General features: G+C 40.2%; 1 protein-coding gene and 1 long non-coding RNA gene across 4 annotated transcripts; both read left to right on the forward strand.

Moving 5' to 3' along the window:
- Window positions 1-1567: 1567 nt before the first annotated feature.
- LOC117222609 (protein GPR107) lies at window positions 1568-12061 on the forward strand. Of its 3 annotated transcripts, none has more exons than XM_033474392.2 (10): window positions 1568-1769; window positions 2218-2328; window positions 3305-3471; window positions 3588-3739; window positions 8299-8525; window positions 8587-8720; window positions 8800-9067; window positions 9275-9547; window positions 9639-9811; window positions 10790-12061. In XM_033474392.2, exons 1-10 carry the CDS (start codon window positions 1680-1682, stop codon window positions 10950-10952), a joined length of 1758 nt encoding a protein of 585 aa, XP_033330283.1. In that variant the 5' UTR covers window positions 1568-1679; the 3' UTR covers window positions 10953-12061. The 3 variants fall into 3 exon arrangements, with proteins under 3 accessions (XP_033330283.1, XP_033330292.1, XP_033330300.1); XM_033474401.2 differs by having other exon boundaries at window positions 10802-12061; XM_033474409.2 differs by lacking the exon at window positions 1568-1769 and adding an exon at window positions 1942-2097.
- Window positions 12062-12570: 509 nt separating this feature from the next.
- LOC143260997 (uncharacterized) lies at window positions 12571-14330 on the forward strand. The gene is made up of 2 exons (XR_013035257.1): window positions 12571-13499; window positions 13606-14330. It is a non-coding gene; the product is annotated as an uncharacterized LOC143260997 (long non-coding RNA).
- Window positions 14331-17400: the final 3070 nt, after the last annotated feature.

Genomic DNA, 17400 nt, shown 5'->3' on the forward strand with positions numbered 1-17400 from the left:
AATGATACTGACTGTGTAAATGACTGGTGATGGTAGGCTCCTCTTGTGGCGAAATCCCGAATCTCCGTTCGAAAGTACGTACAGCGCCAAATAGTCCAATGGTGAAACACTGAAACTGTTAGCCGATATCTGTTCTTGGTAATTTGGCTATTAGCTTCAGTGTTTTGCCACTACGTGTAATAGCGCTGTCTTTATATTCTAAGGAACAGATGATTCGTGCCGTGTTTTACATTGTATCTTATGGCGGAGATTACAAGAATCAGTTGTTTTTTTGTTTGTAATAATAAATAAACGTTTTCTATAATATAATATATATTATTATTATTATTATTATTATTATTATTATTATTATTATTATTATTATTATTATTATTATTATATAATTATTTATAATAATATTTATAATATAATATTATTATTATATAATATCTCTTATTAATCTCTTTTATCAGGAAAATTCATCGGCTAAAGAATATTCTGGTAGAAGATTTGTTTAATATTATATTATATTATATAATAATATTTTTCCTGATAAAAGAGATTAATAAGAGATATAATATAATAATAATATTATATTATAAATAATTATATAATAATATAATAATAATAATATATTATATTATATTATAGAAAACGTTTATTTATTATATATTATATTATTATTTAATATAATATAATATTAAACAAATCTTCTATCAGAATATTCTTTAGCCGATGAATTTCCCTGACAAAAGAGATTCAAATGTGTAACGGCTAGGACTTTTTTAAAAATCGCGCGCAGTTCAGTTCGTACCGATAGTCGCGGACAGAGCTTCCACGGTCACAAAATATTCTGGATGCCACAGTTCTGTTGGAACCTTCAATATTCATGTTCCCAAATTGGATTACTTTGAAATCCTGTAACGTACTACATATGTCGCCTGTTCCCTATCTATTTCGTTGGGCTATTCGATGAGAAAAGAAAAAATGCGCGGTAATGTTTGAAATGTTATACGATAGAAAATTATTTATTATACGAGCCGTTTATTTTTTTTGAAAATGGCATAAGTCACTTTGTTTCCAAATCGATATATTGCGTTTTAACACGTTTAAAAATATGGATGCTAACTTTCGAGAAGATTTACTTGTATTTGTTATCTCAGGATACTATTTTTCTCAGTATAAATAATTTTAAAAAATATATATAATATAATAATAATATAATAATAATATAATATAATAATATAATATAATATAATAATAATAATAATATAATAATATATATATAATTAATTTTAAAAAATCACCACTTTTTCATTACGGTAAAGTGACGTATGCCACTTATTTCAAAATAAACGGCTCGTATCACAGGAGTACCGAATGCGCGCGCAGAATTCAAAGGTGTTTCGCAATTACTCTTTGATGTTCTAAAATGTTCTCGAAGAATTTGAAACCCGGTTTTTTTTTTTTCAAATAAATTCACCGTACACAACTTGTGCGCGCATGCGCAACGTACGTGCAGAGTTCGAAGGCCACGATCACGATGAAAATCATTGAAGTTTCGGTTCTGGTGTTCCCCGCGCCGTGGTCGAAGCTCAGTTTCTGCTCGTGTATCGACGAGTGAACATTGAACGTTTTCGATGTGTGGTTATTTTGTGTTTTCGTGATGTGACATTTCTCCAATAAAAAATTTATCAAAAATGCAATCGAAACAACTACCGATACGATGCTTTTGGATCATGTTGATGCTCGTACTGGCTGCCGCTAGGATACACAAACTCGAGATACGGGTTAGTTGAGTAATCTGAGGAAACAACGCTCTCCTATATTTATTAGTTATTTCGCTGTGATTCCTGTCGTCGCATCGGTCACCTTTTACCGGCTGGTCGAGAACCGATACGAACAATAGCATCGATCGGACCGTCTGAACCGTTCGCGTTGCTCTCCGTACGGTTCTGGTCTTTAAAAATGTTGCAAATTAATATTCCGAAAGTGTGCGTTAACGTAACACCGTATTGATGTTCGGTATGCGTCAACCACGTTTCCCGAAACGATATTAGAAGCATTGTGAATCACGAAAGAAGCTTCCGCCGAGGAGTTCGATAGGCGGACGAACAAGTGACGTATAGGTTATAGTTAATCCGTGCCTCGAGTTTTCTTTCCTGGTCGCTCAGACGTAGGACACGGGTATCTCGACGTTCTCGTTCTCACGACTGCCATGCCTTTTTCATGTTCCAGAAAGATACAAGACGTTACATAGCCCTTAGCACCTTCGGCTTTTACAAGAGCGGCATTCTCGATGTGAATCTGACGAATTTCAAGGCTCAGCCCCTCGACGAGAATGCCGTGGTGAGTTTACCGTAGCGTGGACGATCGCGCAATACTACGCGTCGCCCCGTCCATTCACGGACACCTGTTTCCATTTTCTCTCATTCACGCCGCTAAATCGCCGCTGGGAAGCAACTCGAAAACACCGTTGAAAGATATAACCCCTCTTCATACTTTCTAATAACAACATTTAAACATCGTTTCGTTTTCGTTCGTTTATCAAACAACGAAACGAAAAGCAAAGCGCAATAGACAGAAATCGAACCAGGTAAAGTATAGACTTGCGCAACTTCCTGCAAAATTCGATTCGATTGATTATTTTGTTATTTTTCTGCGCAAACGTTTCTTGTTCGCAAATTTTGCGATTGCGACAAATCTATGGAGGATCGCAGTCGAGAATCGCGCAAATCGTTTGCTTCCTTTTATTTCCAAACGATTTTTAGCTATTGAAATATATCAATCGATCACCCTTTAAATTGAACGAAATTTGAATGAAATTTATTTGAGAAATGGAAGCGATTCGAACGGCGTTTTAGCGGCGATGATCCCAATACAATTCTTGTACTGCGTTCGGGTCGGAAATGACCCGTTAAAGTATAATCAAACTTTTGTCCGTACGATGTCAATTTCTAAACATATGGTACGTTGTTCAACAATTTGTAACTTGTTCCTGTTCCCTTTAAATATTGTTCGAGCATGTTTTAACGTTACCGAAAACATGCCGGTGCATAGTTTCTACTTTTCCTCAGAATTGAGCAATTTTGTACAAGTTAACGTTTTGAAAAAATTTCACAAATGTTGGACATTATGATTTGTTTAGAATAGAATCGACTAACACGTTCCGTTCCGCACGGGTCACGGGTGACCCGTGGGTTCTAGAAGGTCTCGAATCGCCCGGAATTGGCGCGGCGCGGGACGTGTTAGGAATCGCCGAAAAAGATCTGTCTCTCCTTGTGTAACGTGTGTGCTATGTATGTTTTTTTTTTCGACGGTGCAGTTTGGGTTCAGTTTGGATCGTACGCTAAGCGACGCGATGAATCCGTATTTAGATAGCCATCAAGAGAGATGCGTGCTACAGGACGCCGCAAACGCGAAGACCGATCTCGAGCAGAGGGACGACAGCAGCGCTGTCATATATTTCACGATGGACTTGAAAACACCTCTGTAAGCGTTCACGCAAGTCACGATTATAGAATCTCCTAGGCCGGGATTCCACCGCTTTTTTTCTGTATCCGTCAAGGTGGAGAGAAACCGATTGTACGATGCGAACCCGTTTTCAGGTTGATAGTCAACTGTAACCAGAACATCCACACCGTGGAGATTCATCAGGATCGCAACATGGTGGTAGCGCTGCGGAAAAAGCGAGATTCTCTGTCGACCGGGTTCAGCGATACCGTTCTCTTCGCGCGGAGGAAACGGTATAGCTCGCACGGTGAGTCAGTATCGTCTGAATCGCCTCCATCTGTTCCCTCGCGACAACAAACATCCGCGTAGAATCAATAGTCGAGCGAGGCCTTTTCGTGAAATTGCACCTGGCCGCGACCTCGAGGTCAAAGGACACTCGCGTTCCGATCATCAACGCGTTAACCTTTTAGGAACGACGCGCCGCTATAGTGGCTTCCGCGGATGTCATCTCTCTGAACGACGCGCCACTATAGTGGCTTTCGCGGATGTCATCTCTCTGAACGACGCGCCACTATAGTAGCTACTACTATACTATACACTATACTATACTATATACTATACACTATGTACTACTATACTATAGTAGTATATACTACTATACTATAATAGCCACTATAGTAACTCTAGTAGCTCACTCGGTCATCGTTTGAATCAAATAATCGTCTTCATATGCATTGTTTCACACTTCTTTTGTCTTCACATCGATTTACAATATACAGACTTATCTTAACAATATAACTGTTAACAATATAACTGTTAACAATATAGCTGTTAACAATATAGCTGTTAAATATATAGCTGTTAACAATATAGCTGTTAACAATATAGCTGTTAACAATATAGCTGTTAACAATATAACTGTTAACGATATAACTGTTAACAATATAGCTGTTAACAATATAACTGTTAACAATATAACTGTATCTGAACAATATACAGACAGAGAATACACAGACACTCTGTACAGTACATATCAGAGTCTGCCGTCCAGAGAAATAGCCTCGCGCAGTATTCAGCCGTACCTAAAAGGTTAACCAGCGCTCACGCCGATAGTCCTCCAAAAACCAAAGATAAATGATCGCTTCTTAACAACCACTCCGATAATAGTAGCTGTTTTCTTTATAAACCGGCAAGTCATCTAGGATAATCTAATCTAATTAATTCTACTAAAAACGTATGAATGACGCCCGTTGTGCAAAGCGTTATTGCTGACAGGCCGGTTCTATCGTAACGTCGATACCGGTTCTTCATTTAAACGTTCGAGGCTCTCGCGATCCGGTATTCATATTTATTTCTTCCCAAGGTTTCCCGTTTCCGAAGGAAATTGTTTCTAAGTTTGTCAGAGAGGTCTCTCGGCACTCGAGAATAAACTCGGGGAGATTCCCCCGAGATTCGTACTTGCTTAATCGCAGAAACCGCGTCATCCCGAAAGATGAACGATACCGGCCGACGGGGCGAGGGTTTACGAGGCGCGGGCGTAGCGCGCTTTTCAATTTGGCAGCCGTCCAAAGACAGGAAGCTAACGGTAGACCGCGTGGAATGGGCGAAGCATTTCTTCGCAGCGCGTTCCAACTTCCGCAATTTCGACCATCGATTATTTATTAATTGCGAGTCGCGCCGGCGGGTCCCGCCGGTTTATCGGCGCGATTAAACATTCGTTCGAATCGTTCCGTCCCTGGTATCGGACCGCTCGATTCCGGTCAACTCCGGATTAAAGTCCGCACGCGTTTCTTAATCACCGAGTTTCGATCGCTTCCCGAACTTCTCTCGCAATTCCGCGGATCGGAACCGTCGGAATTCGAGAAATGTGGCGTGCGGCGTCACGGATTATTCGGACACGGCATATTAAATATAAATGTCGCTACATCCGCGAGTTATTTTAATCGTAGCGGGATGCTAATATTAGTCGACTCGGTCGTGACATAGGCTAACAGGTGGACAATGAAATCTTGGCACGAGTTGCATCGATCACGACCTTAGGGTGTACCTGTGCAATGCCTCATCCTCGGTGAAAATTCGCCGCGTCGCGATCGCGAAGAGAACCGTCGGCCGTTCGGCAACGCACAGTGTTTTATCGTTCTCGATTGATTCGAGCGCAGGCACGCTTAATCGGGCAACCTTGATACGCTCGTCGTTCGGGATTAAATTGATATTGCGATCGGCGAGTCGTTTTCGTTTCGGTGCGGCGGCGGCGGCGGCTCGCTTCTTGCGTCGATCGTGCAACGCTTAATGCGCGTAATTGATCGATCAGCGTCGATACAGGAAGAGGCGTCGCGCCAGCTCGTTGCGCCGCAGATTTCATTGGAATTTACCTTCGGAGAACTATCTCCAGAAGTGCGATATATGTATTTTCATAGTTTCTGATAAGATATACTTTTCTGCCCGCGGCGAGTATCGCGGAATAAACGGCGTGTATCTTCGATCGCCGTTAGAGCCTTTCGATGTCCAAAATTAAATGCATGTTTATCGGAACGTCGAGAGAGAGAGAGAGAGAGAGAGAGAGAGAGAGAGAGAGAGAGAGAGGGAGAGAGAGAGAGAGAGAGAGAGAGAGAGAGAGAGAGAGAGAGAGAGAGAGAGAGAGAGAGAGAGAGAGACCGTTCACCGAGTGCCGCCATCGCCCGGCTCGACCAACTAAATGCGAATGTGGTCGATATCTCACGGAATGTTGGGTCTCGAAGCGACATCGGTGATCGAACACCGCTGAGATGAGAGACGCTATAATTAACGTAACTCGTCCTCAATCTTATAAATAACTCGAAACTCAAGTATTTTTGAGGGTCCGGTTAGGTAACTGTCTTCTACAGTACTGTATTTTATGTTAACGATCGTTCCTCTCGTCGGAATCTGATCGATTGTATCCGAGATTCGCACGGTAGACCTTGACGGTCTACCGTATCAACGAGATAAATCCCTCACCTTCGTGAAGTACAGTAGTACCGTCTCTAATTAACGCTCAGATTGTCTACAATAATAGACAATTTAGGTAGAGAAGATACGATTATTCGATCATTGCGGTTCATTTTCATAGTTACGAATTGTCAACGACTATCAGGTTGGGGAATAAGTTCGTAGCGTTTTCATATTCTCTTTTATTTTACAACGATTTTTTGCCGTTTGACAAAGTGTATAATATTCGTTCGATAGAGCTCATTCTGCTCTACAAAACTGTGCTAATCGTCTTTTTGAGTAATTTAATTTTTTATTACTTTTGAGGCTTAGAAATGGAATATCCAGGAGGTGAAAAGCAACATTTTCGACCAAGTGTATAATATTCATTCGATAGAGCCCTTTCTGCTCTACAAAACTGTGTTAATCGTCTTTTTGGGTAATTTAATTTTGTTTTACTTTTGTGGCTTAGAAATGGAATATCCAGGAGGTGAAAAGCAACATTTTCGACAGCTTCTCTTCTTCGCTTTTCATCGAGGCCAAAAAGCTGCTGAAGCAATCCGGGACATTTGCAACGTATACGGAGAAGGTGTCATAGGCGAGTCTACAGCACGTCTATAGGCACCATTTCTCATCTTCCGTGACGATTCGGTACAAAAAGCGCTGTTTATGACCGCATGTTGCTCGGTGGCGGGCGAGATGTTGAGAAGCAATTTGAAGGCGATTTTCTTTGTTGTTTTCGTTAAGCTCGTGAGGCACCCAGGCTCCCAATTTTTCGTCAAATCCCATTGAATGAAGATGATTGAGAATCGTTTTATGATCGCAGTTCATTTTTTCGGCCAATTCACGACTTGTTTGGTGACCGTCCTCTTTCAAAAGTGCTTTGAGACGCTCTTCGTCGAATTCAGAAGGTCTTCCGCTGCGGGGCGTGTCGTCGACGTCAAAATCACCATTTTTGAACTCCGCGAACCATTTCCGTGCTGTAGACTCACTTATGACACCTTCTCCGTATACGTTGCAAATGTCCCGGGTTGCTTCGGCAGCTTTTTGGCCTCGATGAAAAGCGAAGAAGAGAGGAATTGTCGAAAATGTTGCTTGTTACCTCCTGGATATTCCATTTCTAAGCCTCAACAGTAATAAAAAATTAAATTACTCAAAAAGACGATTAGCGAAGAAAAGAAGAAAAGCGAAGAAGAGAAGAATTGTCGAAAATGTTGCATTTTACCTCCTGGATATTCCATTTCTAAGCCTCAAAAGTAATCAAAAATTAAATTACTCAAAAAGACGATTAGCGAAGAAAAGAAGAAAAGCGAAGAAGAGAAGAATTGTCGAAAATGTTGCTTGTTACCTCCTAGATATTCCATTTCTAAGCCTCAACAGTAATAAAAAATTAAATTACTCAAAAAGACGATTAGCGAAGAAAAGAAGAAAAGCGAAGAAGAGAAGAATTGTCGAAAATGTTGCTTGTTACCTCCTAGATATTCCATTTCTAAGCCTCAACAGAAATAAAAAATTAAATTGCTCAAAAAGACGATTAGCGAAGAAAAGCGAAGAAGAGAAGAATTGTCGAAAATGTTGCTTTTTACCTCCTGGATATTGCATTTCTAAGCCTCAAAAGTAATAAAAAATTAAATTACTCGAAAAGACTATTACCACAGTTTAGTAGAGCAGAAAGAGCTCTATCGAATGAATATTATACACTTTGTCAAACAGCAAAAAGTCGTTGTAAAATAAAAGAGAATATAAAAACGCTACGAACTTATTCCCCAACCCAATATAAGAACGAGCTGCAGGGCTCGAATAATCGTATCTCCTCCTCCCAAATTGTTCATTTTTGTGGACAATCTGAGCGTCAGTTAGAGTATTGCTAATCCTGTTCGCGGCAACGAGAACACTGATAAAACGAGATTGTTTTCGCAGGTGTCGAGAGATCCGTAAACCAGGATCAGTTCCAGTCGCGGCCGGAAACCAGCGGATGCACGGGCATTACACTTCCGATCACCGTGCAGAATGTCAAGGGGGAGAAGTATTACAATACCAGTTTCAGCGTGTACGTCGGGGACGAGGAAGAGGAGGGCCTCTATAATTTGTATTTTCACAATTGCCCGAATTACAAATACGAGATGCAGGTCGCGCTGGATTTCACGGTAAGATCGATGCTCGCGACCGCGTCGTAAGACAGCCGGGATCTACGGATGCAATTTACAGGTACAAATATCGGAGATGAACGAGGATAATTATCTTAGCGCCGGCGAGATGCCGTTGCCGGGGCTCTATTTCATGATGGCGAACATATTCTTCTGGTCTGGTTGCGCCTGGGCGATCATACTTAGACGGAGCAAGTAAGAGACTCGTTTCGGTCCGTGTCCCCTGGCCGAAAATATCTTCGGTTACGATGTTTAAGAGTTCGTTTTCATCCAGGCATCCCGTATTCAAGATACACTACTTGATGACAGTGCTGGTGTACTTAAAATCTCTGTCGTTGCTCTTCCACGGGATCAATTATCACTTCATCAAGACTAAAGGAGAACACGTGGCTGCGTGGGCGATTCTCTATTATATCACGCATTTACTGAAGGGTGCCGTACTTTTCATTACTATTGTCCTCGTCGGCACCGGCTGGACGTTCATCAAACACATTCTAGCGGACAAGGATAAGAAACTTTTCATGATCGTGATACCGTTACAAGTCAGCATCGCAATGTTCACGGTCGACGCACGGTCCTGTCGTTCGCGTTTCAAGCAGAAAGCTATTCGCCTAGAAAGCGACGGATTTCCATACGCGTCGAGAACAGAATTTTAAAAACAAGCGACAGGACTCGCGCGTCGACCCGATCCTTTTCGACGTGAAAAGACAAAGTGGAAGCCTCTGCAACGAATTCCTCCGATCCGACAGGTATTAGCGAACGTAGTAGAAATAATAATCGAGGAGAGCGAGGAGGGAGACATCGAGCACAAGACATGGCGGGACGTTTTTATCCTTGTGGATCTGCTGTGCTGCGGTGCTATCCTATTTCCAGTGGTCTGGAGCATCAGGCACTTGCAGGAGGCCGCGCACACGGACGGCAAGGCAGCAGTAAACTTACGCAAGCTCAAGCTTTTTAGGCATTTTTATATCATGATAGTTTGTTACATATACTTCACACGAATCATAGTGTACTTACTGAAGGTACGATCCTCCTTCTTTCTGTCGCGTTCTTACTTCTTGTTTCTGTCTTTGAGACTGGCTTTTCAGCGCAGCACGTGTTTCGTTTACGCAGATCACGGTACCTTTCCAATACGAGTGGCTCGACGAGATGTTCCGAGAAATGGCCACGTATGTCTTCTTTGTCCTTACCGGATACAAGTTCCGACCAGCTTCCGCGAATCCATATTTTACTTTAACGACCGACGACACGACCCAAGCTGACGAAGATGACGAGATGGACGTCGTGTGAGTATTCCTCTTGCAATTCTGTTCTTTCTTCTCACTTTCATCGTGATTCTGCATTTTTTGTGAGATACTATATTTATATTATATATATTTATTATATTACTTATAGAAAGAAACTTCCCGGGTATCGAAAATAATTTTCGTATTTTTTAGAAACGAGGATTTATATAAAGATCCGCAATTTAGTTATTGTTATTATTTGACTTCAGATGATTTCGTCGATTATTATATAGATCCCTCTCTCTCTTTCGTTGATTATTATATAGATCAGAACGAGGTAAAGCCTTCTTTTGTTAGAAAAGAGTCTCTCTCTTTTTTTTTGTAAAAGTGAAAACAATTTCGCAATATTCTAAAAATAATTCTTTCATTCATTTCCAAGTCAATTAAAGTTTACCGCCACTGATGATATTGTGGCGTCTCTTGTGGCAACATCAAGAAGCTGCGCCACCTGCAAATGGCACGTCGGTAAAGGTGTTCGCCAAATTTATCTGCAGATAATAATCCTGCGAGTTTGATACCCTTTGCCACAGATGGCGCCACTCTGATAAACCATGAAATCTATCTGCAGTAATGATACACGTAGCAGCAGAACGCTGAAACTAGTCGACAAATTACCGACAGTCGAGTTTGGCTAGCAGTTCGAGCGTTTTACCACTGCATGGATCGGTACTGTAGGGATCTCTGAACGGAGCTTCGAAATTTCGCCGCAAGAGGCGACATGAGTTCGTTAGCGGTGGTAAATTTGAATCGTTTCTAACGCTTATTGAGCTTATATCATTAATTAGATTCTCTCTCTCAAAAAAAAAAAAAAACAAATACCATCAATTGTCACGGGCGAATATGTCTTCTTCCGCCATAGACACACACAATGATTCGTAGCCTAATCATGAATTTGGTCGCGACTTTCCATTATCCGCCGTAATGATTATTTCAGTGGATGTTAGGGTCTCTTATCAAGTTCTAACGTGACGATCTCAGTCTCTTTTCCAGTGTGTCCGGGGGTAGCGGTATCACCGAGGGTCTCAGCAAGGTTAGCAAAGTTCCGAAAGTTCTGAGGCCTACGACCTCGGATGTTCCTTCCACCCAAGAGGAGAGGGACAGCCTGTTCAACAAAACGGAGCCGTCCCACGAGTACGACTGAGTCGGGAACCCGAAGCCCCTCGAATTGCAGTATATCAATTTCAGCATGGACGAGAGGAAGCGTAGAATTCGTTCTTTCGTCTCGAGATATACGGGAACAGTGCTGGGCGACCGAAACATCAAACCGGAAGAGCGTCTGGAAACGATCGAACGAGGATTGTCTCTCGAAGAAGCAGAATAGCCGACATATTTCGCATCGAATCGACCGCCTTTCTTTCCGTTCGTTCTCTCGGTCGGTACGAAGAATTCACGTGCAAATATTTTTGCGATACCGGTGAACACAAACTTTTCCACGCCTCCGTTTCGAACGAAGACGGTTTCGTTCGTCGTTGTACAACTCTTAATTTCTCTCGGCTGCTTCGTCCTCTGTTACGATGCACCACGTTTTATCTTGCAGCGCACCACGTTAACGATACGTCGCTCTCGTCTTAAAAGCGTAATTAATCATGGACTTTAAAAATTGAGTGTAATCTGTATTTATTGGTAGAGAATGTACTAGATGTCGGAGAAACGTTAATCTAGGGGGAAACAGGTTCGACGGTTCTCGCGTTCCGCAACCGGGCGTCGACGCGGCTCCGACGTGAGGGAAAGTTCCAGGTTTTTGATACGCGCCTCGATGTAGCTGATTTTTTGTCCTTAGGCATTTAGCGAAACGATCCGAACATTTCCATTTGTTCTCTTTTTTTCTTTTTTCTCTGCGTTCTCCCATGACACGGTCAGTTTCGTCGAACCGGAAAAAAAGCGGCCCCGCGTCGAACACGGCGCGCGGCGCTTTAAGAGATTTTGTGATAAGCGCGCAGCCCACCAAAAAAAAAAATCGGCGTGCCGCGAGAATCCACTTTTGTAAAGCACTCGATAATCTTTTATGTAGATGTAATTCTGGTGTCGAGGCAGAGACAGGTAAGGAAGATAGCTAATAAGTTTCTAACCATTCAACGTGTCCCCAATTACGTAACAATACAAATCTCTGGTTACAACCATTATTATTAGTATTGTACACGCGTTGTCATGATTATTGTTACGTCTGTTACTATTCATATTTTATTGTATGGAATAAAAGGGACACCCTACAAAATCAAGTTGAAACAATAAAGCAGATATTTTTATGAACGCCGCCTCGTCTCATTCTCTCGCTTTATCGTTATCGTTCGAGACTCGATTTGTTATATATATGCTTGTGAGTCACTCGGATCGAACGATCAAGCACGTATGCCAGACAAAATGGAGAAAAGAGCTTGAACGAGCACGAATATAAATCTACTAATCAGGCTTCTAAATAAATATATATATCAAGATTTCTCATTATTAATAGATTTATATATTATTATTTATTAATATTATTAGATTTATATATATATATATATATATATATATATATATATATATATATATATATATATATATATATATATAATATATACGGGGTATCCTAAAAATGTCTCGCAATCCGGAAATGGCGGGTTCCTCAGATCATTTGAAACAACTTCTTTCCTTACAAAAATTTTCTCCGAGGCACCGTTAACGAGTTATTAACGATATAATATATATATATATATATATATATATATATATATATATATATATATATATATATAACCCAATAATATATAATATATAATAATAATAATATAATATATTATATATATTATATTATATTATTATATTATATAATATATAATAATAATAATAATATATAATATAACCCAATGAGAGGCGAGCTCAGCTGACGCGAGGCGACCGAGCTAATCAGCGGAACTGGGACTCGACCGCTCGACCGCTGGCGCCGTTAGCTCGGCCGCCTCGCGCCAGCTGAGCTGAGATGCGACCGCTCGACCGCTGGCGCCGTTGGCTCGGCCGCCTCGCGGCAGCTGAGCTCGCCTCTCATTGGTCACTGTTTTTCGTTAATGGTGCCTCGGAGAAAATTTTTGTGAAGGAAAAAGTTGCTTCAAATGACCCAAGGAACCCGCCACTTTCGGATTGCGAGACATTTTTGAGACACCCTGTATATATATTATATATAAATCTAGTAATAATGAGAAATCTTGGGAAAGTGGGGTCGATCGGAGTGGCTCATATATCGTCGATCGTTCAGTTTCTCGATCAACGGGAAACCTGTAACGAGCTAAACGTTTCCAACGATACTCTGCACGGGCTCGGGACATTTCATGGAACTTATCGAATGCTCGAAGGAGCTCTCTTCTTTTTGGAAAGCAGCATCCATCCGCGGACCAGTCACGTGAGCAACGTTTCAAGGGTCCTTGGACCGTGATTTCCGATGAAACGTGGAAATTCGTCCGCGTTTTCTCTCTCCCCGGAGAAGAATCTACGGGAACCGAGGCTCGTCAGGCTGTCTTCCCGTCGTTTATTGTTTCCGAACGACCGGATAATATTCGCAGTTTCGTTTTATACGTTCGTCATTGGCTGTTCGAGCAATTACCGAAGCGATTTACTTCGGCGTTCTTACGATTCGTTTAGCCTGACATGTTCGGGTTGCAACTTCGACCGCACCCTGTAGCGGAGTAAATGCATCCCTCATGGAAATTAACGGGTAACCGTCAACTGCAGTCTCGCATGCTGCCTACTCGCAAAGATCTACGTCCGCGCGTGATCGATACGGCGTAATGCTTTAACGTCCATGTATCTGTTCTCCGCAGCTTAACACACGCGGGACAACAATGCTGCTACCTTCGTCATCGCATACGCGCATTGTTCCAGGCTTTCGGCCAGCGCTACTTCTCGCATACGATTGTTAAAAGCAAGGTTATGTGAAGGTTATGTCGCCCCGAATTCGATAAACTGTCGAATTATTTTATAGCGAACGGAATGACGAGGTTTCTTGCAGTCGAAACGAATCAAAAGTATATATATTATAGTAAATCAAAAGAGAAGGAAAGTATTAAAAGTATATATATTATAACATTGTAAAATTAATCACAATAATTAAATATAGGTTATGAAAATTCGCAGTCCACTTACTAATTTGACATCTCTGTGAACGTCGCCTTCGATATTTTGTCTATGGAATCAAAAGTATACGTAATCTTAGATTATAACATTGTAAAATTAATGACAATAATTAAATATAGGTTATAAAAATTCGCAGTTCATTTACTAATTTGACATCTCTTTGAACATCGGCTTCGATATTTTGTCTATGGAATCAAAAGTATACGTAATCTTAGATTATAACATTGTAAAATTAATCACAATAATTAAATATAGGTTATAAAAATACGCAGTCCATTTTCTAATTTGACATGTCTTTGAACATCGGCTTCGATATTTTGTCTATGGAATCAAAAGTATACGTAATCTTAGATTATAACAATGTAAAATTAATTACAATAATTAAATACAGGTTATAAAAATTCGCAGTCCACTTACTAATTTGACGTCTCTTTGAACATCGGCTTCGATATTTTGTCTATGGAATCAAAAGTATAGGTAATCTTAGATTATAACATTGTAAAATTAATGACAATAATTAAATACAGGTTATAAAAATTCGCAGTCCACTTACTAAATTGACATCTCTTTGAACATCGGCTTCGATATTTTGTCTATGGAATCAAAAGTATACGTAATCTTAGATTATAACATTGTAAAATTAATTACAATAATTAAATACAGGTTATAAAAATTCGCAGTCCACTTACTAATTTGACGTCTCTTTGAACATCGGCTTCGATATTTTGTCTATGGTATAATTGTAAGCTTCGGAATGACGATGAAACGTACGGATTATCCGAGCAAGTAAAAAGGATCTCGACACTCGACCTGTTGCTTTCGGTTTGCGCGACGATAAAAACAAGCTCCGGCGTTGTTTCGTTACATTCGGGAGCGTGCCTTCGCGAGGGAAGAAACTTCGAACAGGATTTTCGAATTAAGGGCGTAACTTCGGTCGTGCCTCGATTTCGGTCAGCCTGCGCGCAAACCGTTCCACAATGAGATTGTGTAAACGTGTTTTTCCGCCGGTCTGTTTGCCGTCCCGGCTCCGCCGAGAGCAACAACCGACTTTTCGACTCCTCGATCGAGAAAAGGAGTGGGAAAGTCGTCGCTGGAATTTCGTTCGAATCGAACGGAGAAAACAATGTTCGCGCGGAGTGAATCGTCCCGAAGGGTTTCGAAGTACAGTAATGTCTCCCTTATTGACGCTTAGATTGCGCACTAAAATGGACAATTTGGGAACAGGAGATACGATTGTTCGAGCCGTGCGGCTCGTTTTTATAATTATAATATTATAATATATAACTATTATTATTATATATAATAATTAATATATATTAATATATATATATATATATATATATATATATATATATATATATATATATATATATATATATATATATATATAATAATTACTATTATTATATATAATTATTATTAATACAATATATAATTTATAACTATAAAAATAAACCACAAGGCTCGAATAATCGTATCCCCTCTTTCCAAATTGTTGATTCTTGTGGTCAATCTGGGCGTCAATTAGAGAGACATTACTGTACTGTAATGTCTCCCTAACTGACGCTCAAATCGTGCAGAAGAATGGACAATTTGGGAAGAGGAGATACGATTGTTCGAGCCGTGTGGCTCGTTTTTTATAATTATGGACAATTTGTAACTGTAAAAATAAACCGCGAGGTTCGAATAATCGTATCTCCTCTTCCCAAATTGTCCATTCTTCTGCACGATTTGAGCGTCAGTTAGGGAGACATTACTGTATAAACACTATTCTTCGTCGAACAAATCATTACCAACCACTATAGTTGACAATCGGCAACTATAAAAATGAGCCGCGAGGCTCGAATAATCGTATTTCCTGTTCCCCAAATTGTCTATTCTTGTTTAAAAGCTGAAGGAAAATTAGAGAGAATTTATTGCAGTTCCCATAAAATCAGGACAACACTTTTTCTCCGAGGAATCTCTTTTTTTGCTGAAACGAGTACAATAAAGCTTTAGCTTATAAATAAAAATAGACTATTTGGGGGAAGAGGAGATATTATTATCCTAGCCTCGCGGCTCGTTTTTATAATTGTGGACAATTTATAACTATAAAAATGAACCGCAAGGCACGAATAATCGTATCTCCTCTTCCTAAATTGTCCATTTTTGTGGACAATTAAAGCGTCAATTAGAGAGACATTACTGTACTGTAATGTCTCCCTTATTGACGTTTAGATTGTGCCCAAAAATGGACAATTTAGGAAGAGGAGATACGATTATTCGAGCAGTGCGGCTCGTTTTTATAATTGTGGACAATTTATAATTATAAAATAAACCGCAAGGCACGAATAATCGTATCTCTTCTTCCCTCTTAAAGAGACACTATTGTACAGTAATGTCTCCCTCATTGACGCTTAGATTGCGCCCAAAAATGGACAATTTGGGAAGAGGAGATGCGATTAATTTGAGTCTTCTGCCTCGTCTTATAGTTACGAATCATCAACAACTATAAAAACGAGCTGCAAGGCTCGAATAATCGTATCCCCTCTTCCCACATTGTTCATTTTCGTGCACAATCTGAGCGTCAACTAGAGAGACATTACTGTAACGTGATCGGTTGCAAGCAAAATAGGATATTCGGTGTGGCCGGGGGAAACGTTGCGACCCGACGCGTCGGTCAACTTCTTCTTTATGGTTTACGCGTTTATGAAGACGCCGATAAATCTCGATCGTTCATTGGCCAGGCAACGTCTAGCCTGGCTCGTAACGGACGGCGTAAAAAGTGATGTTACCGTCGTCGTGAAAGCTGTTCCCACTGGCCGTAGCAGCAGAAAATTCCTCGCGCAAAATCAGTTTCTCGTCCTGAACGCCTACTTTTCGAACGCCGAGTGTTGCTTTCGAACGCTCGTTGCTTCTTGAAAGATCAAACATCGTTTACGCGTCATTAATTAGATCACGCCCGCAAACAGAACGGAAAAGAACAGAAGGACGAAGAAAGAGAGAGGCGGATAGAAAACCAATTAATTTCGTCAACCTTCCCCGGTAAGCAAAGAGTTCGTCGACTTTCGAAGTCGCCGGGGAAGCGTTCTCTGAATGTAGAACATTTGTCCCTTGAAAATTGAAGAATTACAGTGAAGAAAAAAATATAGATACCATTATTCGAGCCTTGCGGCCCGTTTTTACAGTTATTGACGATCGGTGACTATTGAATTATATTTAGTTATGCAAATAACTTTAACTAAATTAGAAAATACTTTAGAAATTAGAAATAATAATTAATAAAATATTAATAAATAATAATATAAATAATAAAATTAGAAATAACTTTAACTTCAATTAGAACTTTTATTTAATTGAAGAAGATATAAAAATATTGTTTTCTCTTTACGAGATGTCTGCGTTAACTGGCACGATTCAATTCGGTAAAAACAATAACGATTAGAAAAGACATAATACATTATCACAAGCCTTCACGATTTAATTTTTGTATTTAACCTATT

This window comes from Megalopta genalis, chromosome 1, assembly GCF_051020955.1.
Source record: "Megalopta genalis isolate 19385.01 chromosome 1, iyMegGena1_principal, whole genome shotgun sequence".
Taxonomy (NCBI): domain Eukaryota; kingdom Metazoa; phylum Arthropoda; class Insecta; order Hymenoptera; family Halictidae; genus Megalopta; species Megalopta genalis.

Bases quoted from the DNA above. Each gene is read 5' to 3' on its own strand.
- LOC117222609 (XM_033474392.2), top strand. From the start codon at position 1,680: ATGCAATCGAAACAACTACCGATACGATGCTTTTGGATCATGTTGATG. The intron at 3,472-3,587 runs GTAAGCGTTCAC...ACCCGTTTTCAG, and splicing joins ATGGACTTGAAAACACCTCT to GTTGATAGTCAACTGTAACC. The intron at 8,526-8,586 runs GTAAGATCGATG...TGCAATTTACAG, and splicing joins AGGTCGCGCTGGATTTCACG to GTACAAATATCGGAGATGAA.